Source organism: Antechinus flavipes, chromosome 1 (genome assembly GCF_016432865.1).
Source record: "Antechinus flavipes isolate AdamAnt ecotype Samford, QLD, Australia chromosome 1, AdamAnt_v2, whole genome shotgun sequence".
NCBI classification, from domain to species: domain Eukaryota; kingdom Metazoa; phylum Chordata; class Mammalia; order Dasyuromorphia; family Dasyuridae; genus Antechinus; species Antechinus flavipes.
This window is the reverse complement of record NC_067398.1, coordinates 167,627,037-167,643,561: the sequence shown is the minus strand read 5'-3', so window position 1 is coordinate 167,643,561 and position 16,525 is coordinate 167,627,037. Positions and strand designations below refer to the sequence as shown.

The 16,525-nt window shown below is 36.9% G+C and overlaps 1 protein-coding gene across 1 annotated transcript in view; it reads right to left on the bottom strand.

The window, feature by feature from the left end:
* Nucleotides 1-1,068: 1,068 nt before the first annotated feature.
* LOC127559279 (V-type proton ATPase subunit S1-like protein) overlaps nucleotides 1,069-16,525 on the bottom strand; it is a 28,083-nt gene continuing 12,626 nt past the window's right edge. Inside the window, 4 exon segments of the mRNA XM_051992955.1 lie at nucleotides 1,069-3,325; nucleotides 3,328-3,346; nucleotides 5,378-5,618; nucleotides 8,052-8,102. Coding sequence (XP_051848915.1) covers nucleotides 3,042-3,325; nucleotides 3,328-3,346; nucleotides 5,378-5,618; nucleotides 8,052-8,102 — 595 coding nt within the window. The 3' untranslated portion in view covers nucleotides 1,069-3,041.

Below are 16,525 nucleotides of genomic sequence, written 5' to 3'. Positions count from 1 at the left end.
TGCATCTGACTCTTCATGACCCCATTTGGAATTTTCAGAAACTGAGGCAAGGTCATACAGCTAGTAAATGAATGAGCAGCAGATTTTTAAATTTTTATCAGATTAATAAGGCTTTATGCCTTATTCATTATGCCATTATGCACAGTGACCCCAGGCTGGTACAGCACTTTCCATGTATGTGTTTGAATATATAAGTATTATTTCCATTCCTCCTTTAAAATGTAAACCCTTGAGGGCAAGAATTGTTTCATTTTTATCTTTCCATTGTGGGTGCTTAGCACAGTGCCCACATGGCACATAGTAAAGTCTCAATTGTTTATTGATTGATTATTGGCTATACACACAGTGGAATAAGATGAAGTTACATAACATCCCAGCGTCCCAAGAAACCAATTCCAAAAACTGTAGAGGGAGATTCTTCACTGAGAATTTCCCAACCCTTGAAATCAAAGTTTCTACAATATCACACACGCACACACACACAGAGTGATCTGACCAAGTCACAGAGGTTATTCTGTTTGCCTCAGTTTCCTTGTCTATAAAATAGGAACAATAACAGCATATAGATCCCTGGGTTATTGTAAGAATCAACTGAGTTAATATTTGTATAGTGCTTAGTACAGTGTCTGGCCCATAATGGGCATTTAATAAATGCTAACTATTATTATTACTATTATTATATATCCCTCATCCCATTATTCAAAAATAATCCCTTCATGACTTAGTATTCTTCATGAGTTGGTGTAGTTGAGAAGAAAATCATTAACCATTTATCTGCTGGTGAATGAGTCTTTCTGATTTTAGCAGCTTGCCCTTGGCTTTTAAGCAGATTTTATAATTAATCCCTTGGCTCAAAAGTTTTCCCTTCCACTAACTTTTCAACTTCTCTGACTTCTTAACTCCAATTTGAGATATTAATATCTCTAGACTATCTTGAAACTTGAGCCATTTTGATTGAGATCAGTTATGCCAAATTCCTCAGTGCAATTTGCCCACTTGGATTCATAACTTAGATACCCAATTCTCTGCCTCCATTTTCTTTTACCCATATATTTTAGATCACAAAACTACATTTTAAAGGTTTATTTACAAGAGAAGAATATACACATTCAGGAAAAAGGATATAAGAAGTAGGTAATTAAAAGTGCATATTAACTCAAAGAGGTCAAAGAGGAAAAGGTTTTAGATGTACAAAAAAATATTTATAGCAGCTCTTTTTATAATGACAAAGAATTGGAAACTGAGGGTGTGTCCACCAATTGTAGAATGGCTGAAAAAATGATGATTCATGAATATAACAGAATACTACTTGAAATGATGAAAAAGACTATTTCAGAGAAGCCTGGGAAGATGTGTAGTAACTGATACAGAATGAGATGAGCAAAATCAGGAGAACAGTTTATACCATGATATCAACATTGTGAAAATGAACTATTTTGAAAGACTGGAGAACTTTGTTTAATTAAATGATCAGCCATGATTCCAGAGAACCAAATCTTAACAGTGAGATAATAAATATGCAGAATGAGACTTACGTTATATGGACCTCAATGTCATGTAAATTTGTTTATTTTGACTATATTTAATTATCATAAAAGGTATGGAGTGGTTAAAAAATTTAAATGCACATTAAAAAACTATAATTGGCCAGAGAGATGAAGTAATACTTTAGCTTTCTGATGTAATCTTTAATAAAAATCTCCTTCAGTTTTCATGATTCTTTCTAGTCCAGGAGCACACATTATAATATTTCATTCCCTCATGGCATCACAGAGAAAATTCTTGCCCCCCCCCCATCCAAGACCCTAAACTTTCTACAACAGTCCTACATCAGTTTAGTTTTATCCATCTAGAAGTTTTGAATTAAGCTTATTCATGTATTGTAAAACTCCTTGCTCAGTTAGGCAAGGAAAAAGCCTACTAATTGCATGGGAGATTTGGAGATGTTCAAACCCACATTTCTACATAATCACTGGTTAATTTCCCTCATCTGTGTCTGAAACATGTAAAAAACAAGGAAAGCTTTTTATAGAGTGATATAACAAGAACTCAGAATGTCTCAGCCAAGATAAACAGCAGCAGGTCCAGTCTTAGAGTAGGCAACTTGTTTGAGGAGATGAAAGGTAAAGAATGCCTTTGACCACTATTCAGAAATATCAAATCCACCACCTGCTCCCACCAGCATAGCTTAATTCATATGATCTATGAGATTTGAAGGCTTTGGGGTTTTCTAAGAATTTCTTATTAAAATGTAAAAAAATCCTATGAAAGAATTGATTGGATTGATAGGATTATCAAGAGGTGGACACAGAATAGATCTGCATGTAGGACATAGGTAGAAGCAAGAGAGGAGAGGGAGCTTTATGGAAGACATTAGAGGTGTCAAATAAATGTCCCCATTTCATAATTTTGCTATAGAGCTGGCCCTGAATATCACATCCAATGTCAAGTGATCAAGAAAAGCAGAATAAAACACTCTGATAGATTCTGAAGTCATCTTCTCTATAGATGTTGATGGAGATTTCAAAGCTTTTGCTAAATGGACTGTTGAGAAGACATGAACAGTCCCCATTCTACATGGCTTCTTCCTTTTTGGTACCTTTTTGAGGTTCTTTAAAATATATTTAGTGGAAATACATGGAGGCAGAAAACTTGTGTTCAAATTCCAACAGTCCCTTTAATAGCTATCCAGTATTGGACAAATCTCTGCACAGTTTTCTCATCTATAAATGAAGAGGCTGGACTCGAATGTCCTTTCTAATTCTAGACTGGTAATGGTGTGCTCACTTTCTGTGGCTTCAACACAAGCTTTGGACTACGTGATCTCTTTTCTGGAAGAAGCCTCCTTCAAGGATCAAAGGGCATTTATAACTAAGCAGAAAAAACAGGAATTTCTTTTTTTTTTTTCCTTTCCTTTTCTCTTCTTTTCCATTAAAATCATGTCATCCTGTGCAAACCTTTAACTAATTTGCAAGTAAAATTACACAAAACAGCAAAAACCCAGCCCACAAGCTGTAGGAGGTGGAGGAAGAGGAGAACTACTATACATAAATGTTGCAGATGTGTGGGCTTCTCAGTTCATGGCAGTCGTGCCCATGGCTCCGCAATGGCTCCTTCTCTTCGGCAGCCACCTCGAGGTCTTTCATCGGCACAAAGTAGGGGGGCGATGCTTTGTGGTCATAGTGCCTGTCGAGGGACTTCAGGTGGATCAGCATGTGTAGGGCATAAGCCAGCACCAGCAGCAGGATCAAGGACATAGCCAGGCCCATCAGAATGGCCGGGGAGAAGAACGAGGCGCAATCTCTGGCATAAGAAAACTGGCCTGCTTGATATTAAAACCTTGAATCTGTCGGGAGAAAGAAAAGACTTCATTGAAGCTCTCTGTTCCTCTCACAAGAACCACATCACAATCTACACTCATATTCCGAGATGGAGAGCCTTAGGGTGAGACTGGTTCATAAAAGCCATCTCTATCAGGAGAGGCTGTTTATTAGCTGTGTGACAAGTCATTTAAGTTCTCTCTGCCTCAGTTTCCTCATCTGTCAAAACAGAGATAATAATAGCACTTGCCTATCAAGATTGTTGTGAGGATCAACTGAGATCTAAACTTAAGTTTTTATATTAGGACTCCACATGATACTTTTCAATATTTAGAGCCATTCAGTTTCATTTAAAACCATTTCTGCCATAGTGCCTTCTGAAACACATTTAGAAGGGAAACCTGTTCCTACAAAGCCAAACTTGCTCAGAATTTTATTCCAAGTTCAGTGGAATCAATAACAATGATGATGATAACTAACATTTATATAGTTTACCATGTGTCCCCCACTGTACTAAGTACTTAACAATTACTATCTCATTGGATCAATGAAGAAATTGAAACTATCTCATCATATGAAAAGGTGCTCCAAATCATTATTAATCAGAGAAATGCAAATTAAGACAACTCTGAGATACCACTACACACCTGTCAGACTGGCTAGAATGACAGGAAAAGATAATGTCGAATGTTAGAGAGGATGTGGGAAAACAGGGACACTGATGCATTGTTGGTGGAGTTGTGAATGGATCCAACCATTCTGGAGAGCAGTTTGGAACTATGCTCAAAAAGTTATCAAACTGTGTATACCCTTTAACCCAGCAGTGTTTCTACTGGGCTTATATCCCTCCTTACAGAGGGTAAGTGACTTAGGCCAGGGTCATAGAGTATCTGAGCAAGTACCTGAGGCTGGATTTGAACTCAAGACTTCCAGAACTTAAGTTCAGATCTCTAATGACTATTAATTTATCTGTCTCTCTCTTTTCTCTGTCTCTCTCTTTTCTGTCTCTCTGTCTCTGTCTCTTTTCCCCCTCTCTCGTTTCTCTGTCTTGTTCTCTCTCTGTGTCTTGTTCTCTCCTCTCTCTGTTTATGTCTCTATGTGTGTTACTCTGTCTTGGTCTCTGTGTCTGTCTGTGTCTTTATCTCTCTCTTGTCTGTCTCTCACTATTTGTCACTTGGTTTCTGACTGTCTCTATCTCTCTCTCTTTTCTCTGTCATTTTGCCTCTCTTCCCTCAAATAAAAAAAAAAAAATACACAAGAAAAAGAAGACCAGAAGGAAGAAAAGACCTTATACTGTCCTCAGGAAAGGCAGAAGTTGGAGTAAGCTCCCCTGAATTATAAATAAGATAATAAGTTGGATAAATGTATTTAGACCCATGCCTAAATAAAGATAAATAGGACTGAAAAACTTAATAGAATATCTCCTCCTCTCTAACTGCAGTATGAAAGGAAACCTCTTTGCCCAAATACTGCTGAAAACCTCTCAGGGGTATTTTTGGCTTCGTTCTCACCACCTTCCAGACTGACACATCCATGCTTACACTAAATGGCCACTGAGTTAGTCAGCCCACAGGAGGCCTTCTTATCTTCCCTTCCACATGCACGGAGGGGCCTCATTTCCCAGAAGGAAAGGAAATGCTTGTCCAACAAGTGCTCTGCCCAGAATGGGCCTCTTCACTCCAGGATGTGACAGTCACCGGACTTCAGATCACAGCCCCATTTTGTCTCCTCTCTGGCTGATTGACATTCCTCACTGATAACTATGTAGTGCCTGAATGGAAAACTGATTTCTTTAAAGCATGACCTTTAAAAATGGAATGGGGGTAGAGAGAGGCAGAGGGGAGAACGGAGGGGATGGGGGAAGAGAAAAGGTCAATCCTATATCCCCTTTCATTCATTTATTAGACAATAAAGGCAAAATATAAACTGTTTTTAAAGTAATAGATCAAGACATCTTCCATCCCTAATCCAAAGCACAGTATTTCAGATAGTTTAATCGACCTCAACGTGCTGTGGCCGATCAATGCAAGGATTGTCGTTTTGAGCCAAAATATTACCTGGAAATCAATAAAAGTGACTTCCCATTGCCTTGAGATGTCATTTGCGGAGCTGGGCACCAAAAGCGCGTCGTATCTCTGCATACTGCTGACATGCTGACAGTGATAGGAGTACTTTGATGGAGCATGAATTCGAGTTGCCTTAAAAGTTGCTTGGATTGAATTATTATAAAGAATCTGAACTCTATGTAAACTAAACCAGCTCTGAACAGACAATCTATTATAGTTGACCAAGATGAATCTGAAAAGAATTTCAAAACCAAGAATTAACAAAGAATGAGGTTTGAATTTTGTCTAGTTGTCTTCTAGGGATGGAACAACAGCGCCCTCTCTTGTCATATGAAAGAACTGACTTTAGGAAAAGTCTTCAGACCTGGGAGCTGAAGCAGCCTCTAACTAAATTCTTCCTTTGATCCACCTTGGAAAAGGAGAGAGGGAAGGGGGAGACAGAGAGAGGGGGAAAAGAGGAAAGAGAGAGAGAGAGAGAGGGAGGGAGGAAAGGAGGAAGAGAAGGAAAGAGAGAGAGGAAGGAAAGGAGGGAGGGAGGGAGGGAGACAGAGACAGAGAGAGAGACAGACAGAGAGAGACAGAGAGAGAGAGAGAGACAGACAGACAGAGAGAGAGACAGAGAGAAAGGAGAGACAGAGACAGAGAGGAGAGAGAGAGACAGAGAGAGACAGACAGAGAGAGACAGAGAGATAGAGACAGAGAGAGAGAGAAAGGAGAGACAGAGACAGAGAGAGACACAGAGAGAGAGGAGAGACACAGAGAGAGAGAGAGGAGAGAGACAGAGAGAGACAGAAGGAGTGAGAGGAGAGACAGAGAGAGAGAGAGAGACAGAGACAGAGAGAGAGAGAAAGGAGAGACAGAGAGAGACACAGAGAGAGAGAGGAGAGACAGAGAGAGAGAGAGACAGAGAGAGACAGAGAGATAGAGACAGAGAGAGAGAGAAAGGAGAGACAGAGAGAGAGAGACACAGAGAGAGAGGAGAGACAGAGAGAGAGAGAGAGGAGAGAGACAGAGAGAGACAGAAGGAGTGAGAGGAGAGAGAGAGAGAAGGAGTGAGAGGGGAGAGAGAGAGAGAGAGAGAGAGAGAGAGAGGAGAGAGACAGAGACAGAGAGAAGACAGAGAGAAGACAGAGAGACAGAGAGACAGAGAGAGAGACAGAGAGACAGAGATAGAGACAGAGAGACAGAGAGACAGAGACAGAGAGACAGAGAGACAGAGAGACACAGAGAGAAGAGCTAGAGACAGAGAGACAGAGACACACACAGAGAGAGAAAGAGAGGGAGGAGGGGAGAGGAAGAGAAGAGGGAGGAGAGAGGGAGAGGGAGAGGAGGAAGGACATAAGGAGGGAGGAGGAGGAGAAAGACAGACAAACAGAGACACAGACACAGAAACACAGAGAGGGGAGGGAGAAAGTGGGAGGGTCAGAGGGAGAGAGGAGGAGGAGAAAGACAGACAGACAGGGAGACAGAGACAGAGAGAGAGACACACACAGAGACAAGAGACAAAGAGAGAGGGGCAGACAGACAGAGATAGTGAGATACTGAGACAGAGAAAAGAGAAGAAAGGAAAGAAATGATGGAGAGGGAGTGAAAGGGAATGAAAAAACTCAAGAAAACTGAAAAAAGGTGACAGTTTTTTTTTTTTAATTCAAGACATCACATAGAGGAAAAACCGTCATTCCCATATAAAAATGGATCTGTATTATGTTTGGTCATTGGAAATAGGAGACTTCTTTGCATGCAGCATAGCTTTGAAAATCACTAATAATTTAGCCCATCTTCCTATGTATTGGCTGCTTTCCAGTTATTTAAAAGATAAAAGTGCTAAATTCAGCTTTATAAATTGCTACTTTCTCATCCAATAAATCTTTGTGACCTATTATCTAGCTAGACCTGCTGTGCCAGGATTACTGGCGATCCCTCTAGTGATAGGCCAATATTTAAAAAGGGCAAAATTAAAAAGTTCACTTCTAGAATCAAATACATCTGGAAAAGATCTTGAAGATCATCTAGCCCTCTTCTCTGCTCTTTTATAATGTATTCTCATACAAAACCTAATTTGTTTATGTCAAAAGCTACCACTTATCAATATAAACCAGCAATAGCAGTTAGGTCCTTGGTATCCCCAATTATTCATTTTAATTAGTCATCTTCTTTTAGTATACTTACATATGTAAGTACATAGGGGGTACTGTTGTCCAGCCCCCATATATATATATATATATATATATATATATATATATAGAATTTACCTGTAGATAATTGTCTATTCCTCAACAGTCTTTCAGATTATAGCCACTTTTTACTGTCACCATCAAATGCTATATATGAGTCTTGCCTTGTATGGCTCAATGATAATGCTATAAAGAATAATTCATATAGTCACAGCATTTGTCCTCCAGCAGCAATCAGCCTGAGGTTAAAAGTTATCATTGACATGCCTGTCACTATGAGTTGGTGATGATGATTAAAAATATGAATGAATACACTGGAAAGAAACTGAAAAAAAAAAAAACTACTACTGGAGAACCCCATGGGGCAGAGTTATACTCTTTTCTGTAATGAAGTATATATAACTTTTCTTGTTCCTTTGTTCCCATTAAAGAACTACTAAGCTGAAAAAAAAAGGTTTTAAAAAATCCGTATTTTCTAGTCTAAAACATACCTGATGTCAAGTCCTTTTAGATTGTCAATATCACCAAATTTCAGGGAAAGCCTAGGGAAAAGAGTACAACATATTAAATATTAAATTGAAATAAAAGTAATTGAAATGGGAAAGGATGAGTCTTTTAAAGCATAAGGTAAAATTATTGTATTTGAAACAAAGCAAAGTAACCCAGGCATAAAACAGTAGTTAAATGTTGCTTGGTTTAGTACCAGATGAGAAGACACAATAGAAGTGGGTTTCAGGTTGTTCCAGTTGAAAAAAAAAAAAATCAGCTACTGTGAAACCTGATTAATTGTAATCCCATCAATCTGAGACTGAGCTGAAGTTTACTTTGACCACTTACTTGGGGGGAGAAAAAAATCTTTGTTCAGCAAATTAATGTTACCAAGATTATTAAGGCAATATTGTACGTCCTTAAGGGATCAAATGGTTTTCAAGAGCTTTATAAAGACCCATCTATGAACTACTGATATGCTAATCATTCTATAGTGGGAGTGACTGGGTGTGGGCAATATGGAAGTTAATGAACAAGAAATAAAGTAGAAAAGCAGATATAAGAATAAGATAGGGGAAAAGAATAAGCATTCTTAAGCCTGCTAGGTACTATGCTAAGCACCAAGCAAATATTATTTCCTTTGATCCTTACAACAACTCCTAATATTATTATCCCCATTTTGCACTTGAAGAAACTGAGGAAGGCAGAAGTAAAGTTACCAACCCAGATTACACAGGTAGGAAGTATCTAAGGCTAGAGCTGAATCAGGTCTTTAACCTTCTTGACTCGAAATCTAGTACACTATCCTTTGTACCATCTAAGTACCTCAAGTAGCATAAATAAACAAGGGATTAAATCAAGCAAATGTAAGAAAAGCACCAACAGACCCAGATCTGTGGTAAGTATATGGCAAAATAAGAGAACCACATGAAACAGAACATGACTAGACCATGATGACGCAAGGTCAAGTTATATTATACTGTATACTCAGCCTTTACCTCTGGGACTTGTGACTTCTGAAATGGAAATCTCCTCCTACTTACTTGTATTACTGTCAGAGAACCAAATATTAAAAGGGGATGAGATTCTAATTCTTGTAGATTCTATTCCTTTTTATATGGGTACAGAAAATGTGGCTTTATTTTATTTCTTTCCCTGATATTTATATGGTTTTATTGCTTGGTTAAATGTTTTTGCTAATATATTGTGGGGGCAGCTAGATGACAAAGTGGATTGAGGGCCAAGTCTGGCGTCAGGAAGTTCAAATCCAATCTCACTTATTAGTTGTGTGACCCAGGCAAGTTACTTACTCCTGTTTACCTCAATTTCCTCATCTGTCGAATGAACTGGAGAAATAAATGGTAAATTATCTTTGCCAAGAAAACCCCAAATGGTGTCATGAAGAGTCAGACACAACTAATAAATGACTGAACAACAAAAAGTGGATTTGTGTCTAGTTTGGTCTAGACCTGATAGTATGCTCAGGTACTAATTTCATAACTGATTCCCCACATACAACCAAAATGAACCTGGGAAATTTTAGAGTTATTATAATTCTTATCTATTTTCAAAAGTTAAATCTATAAAAGGACTTCTATTTGGAGCAGTTTGTTCCTTCAATGTAAATTAATATGTATAATGAAAAGCAATTTAATTAAACATCCACTTAATTAAACACTCACTATTATACGTAGAACATCATGATAAAAAAATATAAAATTTGGAAAAAAGACAGATCCTAACTCCAGTGAGTTTCTAGTCTAGTTAAAAATTATTTTCAAAATCTCATAATTCAAGTACTTCATTTATTCAAAGTGCCTCCTCCTTATTCTCCCAAGTTTTTGAAGCTTTAATTGCTATAATGCCGAAATTTTTTACCAACAAAAGTCTAGGACTATTATGGGGCTATTCCCCCTAAACTTCAGCTAGGCAACTCATGGAATGCTATCAACTATTTAAAAAATTACCTGATTTCATGACCCACTAAAGTCAAAGAAAATCCAGTATCCGCTCTGAATACCTTCAGGCTCCCTGTTCTCATGCACTTACTAAGATCTTAAATTTTCCTGAGAATCTAACAGCATTTGTGATTAGACACTAGGAAAATAGGATTACAAATTAACAGATGGAAGGGACCTTACATATCATTTAGTCAAACCCTCATCTTACAAAGGAAAAAACTGAGTTCCCAGGAAGTTGAATGATATGTCCAAGATCACAGAGGTGTCAAGTGTCATAATGAGCATGCAAACCTAGAACTATGTACCATGACTTTAAAGCCAGCATTCTTTCCACTGTTTTGTGCTGGGATGCAAGCTAGCAAGCTGCTGCATGTTAATAAACAAACATATGGCCCATTTTATGAATTTTACATTCAGAAGTAGTGCATCAGAATAATTTGAAAACTTTAAACTTTCTAAAGCATGTTTGTCCCCTCTGCCAAATCACCCTTAAAGCCAAATTCTGGCTTTTCCAGGATCTCGCTGCCTAAGCATGAAATTTACCCAGATGTTTTAGCCTGTGCTGTGTTTGATATTCTGTCCTCACTTTTTCAAAGAAGATTCCCTTTGTGACCAAGTGACAACAACCATCCTCTCCCTGAACATTTTATACCAAAAGAAAAACATGGTCATTTTTGTAAAAGTCACACATTTTTACCTTACATGGATATGTTTGCTTTGATTTGGCTCTTCACCATGATGATTTTTAAGGAAATGAGGTTCTGAGTCATTTTCTTACCAATAATGGTAGCAGTGTATCACTACAAAGAATCTGAATAATCAACTGCATTAGACTTAAGCCTTCCCTGGAGTCTCAACATCTTTAGGAATCTCATAATATAACTCCCTTCTGCTTCTAAGTCAAGTTTCTACCAGCACATAAAATGCTAGGGAAAGGGAAGCATTCTTAAGTAGTTCCATGGAAGATGGGAAATCGAATGACAACCAAACAACTAGAATCAATGTCATGAACTAAAGTTTGTCCAACAGGTAGTTAAGTATCCTCTGTGGGAATGATAGGGTTAAAGTCCAATTTTAGATTATACATTCCAGGACTTCAATGCATCTGAAAGTTCATCAATGGCATAGTAGAAAGAGTTCAGGATTTCAAACCTAACTTGAAATTCCAACCCAGACCTTTGTTAGCTTTATGACCATGAGCAAGGCACTTAACCAGTCAGATGTACTAGAGAACTCCCATCTAGTTAGCTTAACATTTTAGGGTACAAAGACATTTGCCCACCTGTCACCCACGACCAGCACATTTCCTCACACAATCATGTACTTCCTGGATGATATCCTTCCCTTCTTGCATGTTATTATTGGCAAAATGTTATGACCTTCTTATGTCTACAGTCTGTCTCTATATTGCTCTTTGATTCATCTACAATTTTAATTCTTCACATGCTGAAGTTTTCTATGAATTACAGTCAAATTGTGTCTCTGGGACAATAAAAGTGCCCAAATAATAACTTTTTTGTGTGTGTCAAAGAGCAGCTTGGGATCATTGAAATTGAAGCACAATTAGTTAAGTTCAATTCAGCCCATACTATTCCTTCTATTCGATTAAAATCATAGCCCATTTTCCATGTCCACTGTCCACATTTCATCTAATGATGAACTGATTCAATAGACTATTTATCTATATATAATAGAAAATAGATAATTTTCATCCCTTTGGTTTTTGCCATGTAAACTGCTAGACTAATCTCTTCCAAGTAACTGAGGAATCACATTTAGTAATCCCTGTCATATTTTGGGGTTTGATGAAATCAACAAAATGTTATCCATCAATAATTTCTTCTGGGTGATGCTCAGCACGCTCAGAACAGTCCTTCCATTTGGATCCTTTTCAGGACATTGGCTAACTGGTGAATATATCTTCCCCACCTGAAAACTTAACCTAAGGATTATTAAATAATATTATTTCTTTTATTATATTTTTCAATAAATCACACATGGTGGATCTTTTTGTATATGAGAGATTTTCTGTGGAAAAGCCTTTAAGGATTTTGTTTGATAGACTCAAATATGTTTTAGTTTAGTTACTGAACTATAGCAGGATCCTGAATTTTCCATATAGTAAATTTGTGACTGTAAAGGTATAACCTTTCATAGAAAAAAATTATTTTGCAAAAGCTTCTCTTTTTCATATTTTTTTCAAGGTTATCTTGACTCTTTTAAAGAACAGAACACTCTCATAAAGATTTTATACAGAGGAAAAAGTAAATATATGAGTCAGTAGTTACTGAAGTTACTTTGGTTGCCATATGGGAGAATATAATTCCTTTCATTCTTTTTTTTACTAATCATTGAGCTTCCTCCACTATCAAATATGTTAAAAATTGTTCCTGCAATGCTTTCAAAATTGTGTTACTTCTTATATGTTCATATGTGATCTAATCCACCTTTGCTTCCTGTCTTTGCTTTCTGTGATTAAGAGCCGTATCAACTTCTTCACATACCACAAGTGGTACTCAAGACGTTGAAGTTGAAAGATAGTGGTTTTTCTGTTATTGATGACGACAATAACTGGTTGTAAAAAAATGCATAAGTCATTTTACAAGTTATTTCCTCTTAACCTCTATCCCCATTAAACTCTCCCTTGTAGGCTAAGAAAAAAAAAAAAAAAAAGCAAAACCAACAACACAGTGACAATATAGATTCATTATACCACATTTTACATCCTAAGTTTCTCAGCCTTCCTAATGAAAAGAGAAAATGAAACACATTTCATTACTGGTTCTCCAGACCCAAGATTATATATTCCAACTAATTAGAACTCGACTGAAATTATAAGTGGTTTTGGGAATTTGGTTTGGTTTTGTCTTTTTATCTCCTTGTTTCATCTATAAAATTCTAGAAATAGCAACCAGGTTTGCAAAATACTTGATATCTCATTTGATCCTCATGACAATCCTGAAAGGTAAGTGTTTATTATTATACATATTTTAAAGTGAGCAAAGTGAGACAAAGGTTAAGAAGCTTTCTGTGGGGTCAGGCAGTTACCAAATGCCTCAATGAACACAGGTCCTCCTAACCTCAGGTCCACCAGTCTCAGTTGGCCCATTGCACCAACTAGTTGCTTTTATTTAGCTGGATTTCACACCAAATTTTGTACTCATTTATTTTCCCCTCCTTTCTTCTTCCCTTTTCTGTAAGGCAATATTGCTCACAATCTTCCACCATCCCACTTCATAACAATTTGTTAATGGCAGACCTCCCCTGCAGGATTAGCTTCAATTGTGGGTTCCACAGTTTAAGGACATGGATAAACTGGAAAACATTCATAAATAATGAAAGAACCTGAGTCCTATAAGAGGTTGTCTAACTGATCCTTTGTGCCTTGGAGAAAAGAAATCTCAGATGGATGCAACAGATCAATATTCAAGATTTTATATTTTGGAAGGTTGTCATGTACAAAAAAGATTCAATTTGATCTATTTGGTCCCAGAGGGCTGAGCCAAGACCAATATGAGGAAGTTACAAAGAGACCAATTGAGTTTTGATTTTATGAAATGCTTTCCAATTACAGCTTTCCAAAACTGAAGTGGTAAGGTCATAATTCCTTGGATGTCTTTAGACAGAAGCTAGATGGTTCTTTATTAGGAATTATATAGTGGTATTCCTTTTATATGTCAATTAAACTAGATGGCTGCTGAGATCCCTTTCAATTCTCCAGTTCTGTAATTCCATGAGTTTATAGACATTATAGACACGGCATTTCTTTTGGCATTTCTGTCTTCCTGTGCAGCAAGGACTCAATCACTTCTTGGTTATGTAATTTGGAAGTTCTTTCCATTTTTTTTTTATTGTAGCAATTGTTTTATATTGACAAAACTTCTATAGAAAATTTATAATTCAACCCCTAAATATATTATTAACATAAGCAAAAGCAGTAATAATAATGAAACCTTATATATGTATCCTTCATTATTATAACTCCTCCAATGCTTCATTGTATTTCAGTAACTCTGAATTTTCTTAGGTAATGCCAGTCCTATGAAGCTAGAAACTCTCCAAAGGTGTGCAGCGGGTCTATCATCTTAGATCCAGGCTAGTTGAATACAGAGAAGCTCATCACCAGATTGGCAGCTAGAAGATAAATTTTCTGACCATATTAACTTTCAAAAAGCATCTATCAAATGACTGTGGTATTATTAATTCACTTTGGTGAAGAGAGTATTCATACCAAAGAAACCATGACTCCTCTAAGTGTAAATAAATTAAATCTATAGAGCATTTAACCATGTAATAATGAGAACTTTTTCATGTATTACTTCATTTGATTTCTATGATAGTTCTATAAGGAAGGCAGGATATTGTTATTTCTTCTTTGTCCTCTCTCCCTCTCCTCATTCTCCTCCTCCTCCTTCTCCTCCTCCTCCTTCTCCTCTTCCTCCTTCTTCTTCTATTCTTTCTTTCTTCTTTCTTCTATTTTCTTCTATTTTTTCTTTCTTCTTTCTTCTATTTTTCTTTTTTTTCTTTCCTTCTTCTTCTTCTTCTTCTTCTTCTTCTTCTTCTTCATCTTCATCTTCTTCATCTTCTTCGTCTTTTTTTTTCTGTATCTTAGCTAACAACATCAACTGAGGGGCAAAATCAAGACTAAAAGCAAGGTTTTTTGAGACCTATTCAAGAGCTCTTTTGATGTGAAGGCATCAGTGGTTTCTGAGGGCTTTCAAGACCTTTATAAGAAGAAGATCTGGTTCCTTTAAAAATGAGTCAGAGGGGCAGGAGATAACTGTCCTGACTTTCTGCTCCTAATCATCAAAGTGCTCTGACTAGGGTATAAGAAAATGACAATGACACAGCCTCCTTTGTACAAAGCATCAGATAAGAAAGACCCTCTGGAGGTTACTATCTGAGGCAAAGGCCATCAGCTATTACTCAGTTCATTACAATATATCTCACCTGGAGGAAGAGTTAAAATTTTTATCTTGATGGAATCTAATTTTCTTATTAATACTTATTAATAACAATGGCATCAAGAATAACATAAACCAATTTTGACTTGGAAATAAATAACAACATAATAATCTGTTTTATTTTTCATGAAAAAGTGAGGGGTGAAGTTCAGGAGGAAAAAGGTATTTCTGATTGAAATATTTATATAAAAAAATAAATATATATTCCAGGCAATTATTCATTTATAGGAACCACCCATTTGCCAGTAGCTGAACACAATCTCAGAGTACCACTTAAGACCATTCAAAACCGATCATTACACAGTCATTAAAAAGGTGGTTCATAGTCATGTTAATGTTAAATATTACCTATGACATGAGCTAAGCAAAATAAATTGATGAAGCCATTAATAGGTATTTATAAGATATCCCTTATGTGGCAGACTTTGAAAATCCTGGAAAGGTAGAAGAATTTATTCCTACTTATTTTCTGGGAAATGTTTCCTGACTACAGCTTTGGAGAATTAGCTCCTAGTTTGTTTATTTGCTTGGTTTAAGTTAAAATGAATAATCCTCAGCATTATGAATGATTGTAAATGACTCTCTGGAGTCTATTCAAAATAGAAATGCTCATCTGCAAATTGTCAGGTCCAATGTATGGAAATTAATATGATATAGTAGAATATGCAGTGAACTTAGATTCATAAGGTCTGAATTCAAGGCCTACTTCTCTTTATTTGGACTGTGAATTGGGTCAAATTAAATGAAGATTATAATACTTAGCACTATCAACTTCCCAAGGCTTTTCAAGGAAAGAACTTTGCAAATAAAGTGAACTAATAAGGCAATTAAGTGGCATAGTGGATAGAGCAGGCCCTGGAGTCAGGAAGACTTAAATATATATATATATATATATATATATATATATATATATATATAGTGTGTGTGTGTGTGTTTATTTAGTCCATTACTGACCTATACATGTTCATAGTTTTGGGGGACAAAAGAAAACTCCATCACTCCTGAATTGCTCTTGGACATAGTTTAACTCTTTTCATGTGTGTTCTGCTTCCATCAAAGTCACAGGAGTCTCACTGCTGCTTCAGTGATCTTTTGTAGCACACATGGTCGAGAAACCTTATTTCCTCTACTAAGAGTACAGTGGGGCTAAAGGGCAAAAGATGCTCCCAATGTCACAAATTAGAGCCTGGATAAAGGTTTCACATAGAAAAATATAAATGGCAATCAGGTTTTGCTATTTTATCCATTTGGCTTACTGTATAAACAGGTAGACTTGAAGCCAGGAAAACTTGGGTTCAAATCCTGCCTGTGGCTGTGTGACCCTGGGCAAATCACTTAACCTCATTTGCCTCAGTTTCCTCATCTGTAAAATGAGTTGGAGAAGGAAATGGTAAACAGTTCCAATATCTTTGTCAAGAAAACCCCAAAAGAGAGTCATGAAGAGTCAGACATAACTGAAAAACAACTGAACTGATCTCTCTGGTGTTCTACTTTCTCTTCTATAAAATGAGGGAGCTAGACTAGACCTCTGAGAACCCTGCTAGCCCTGAA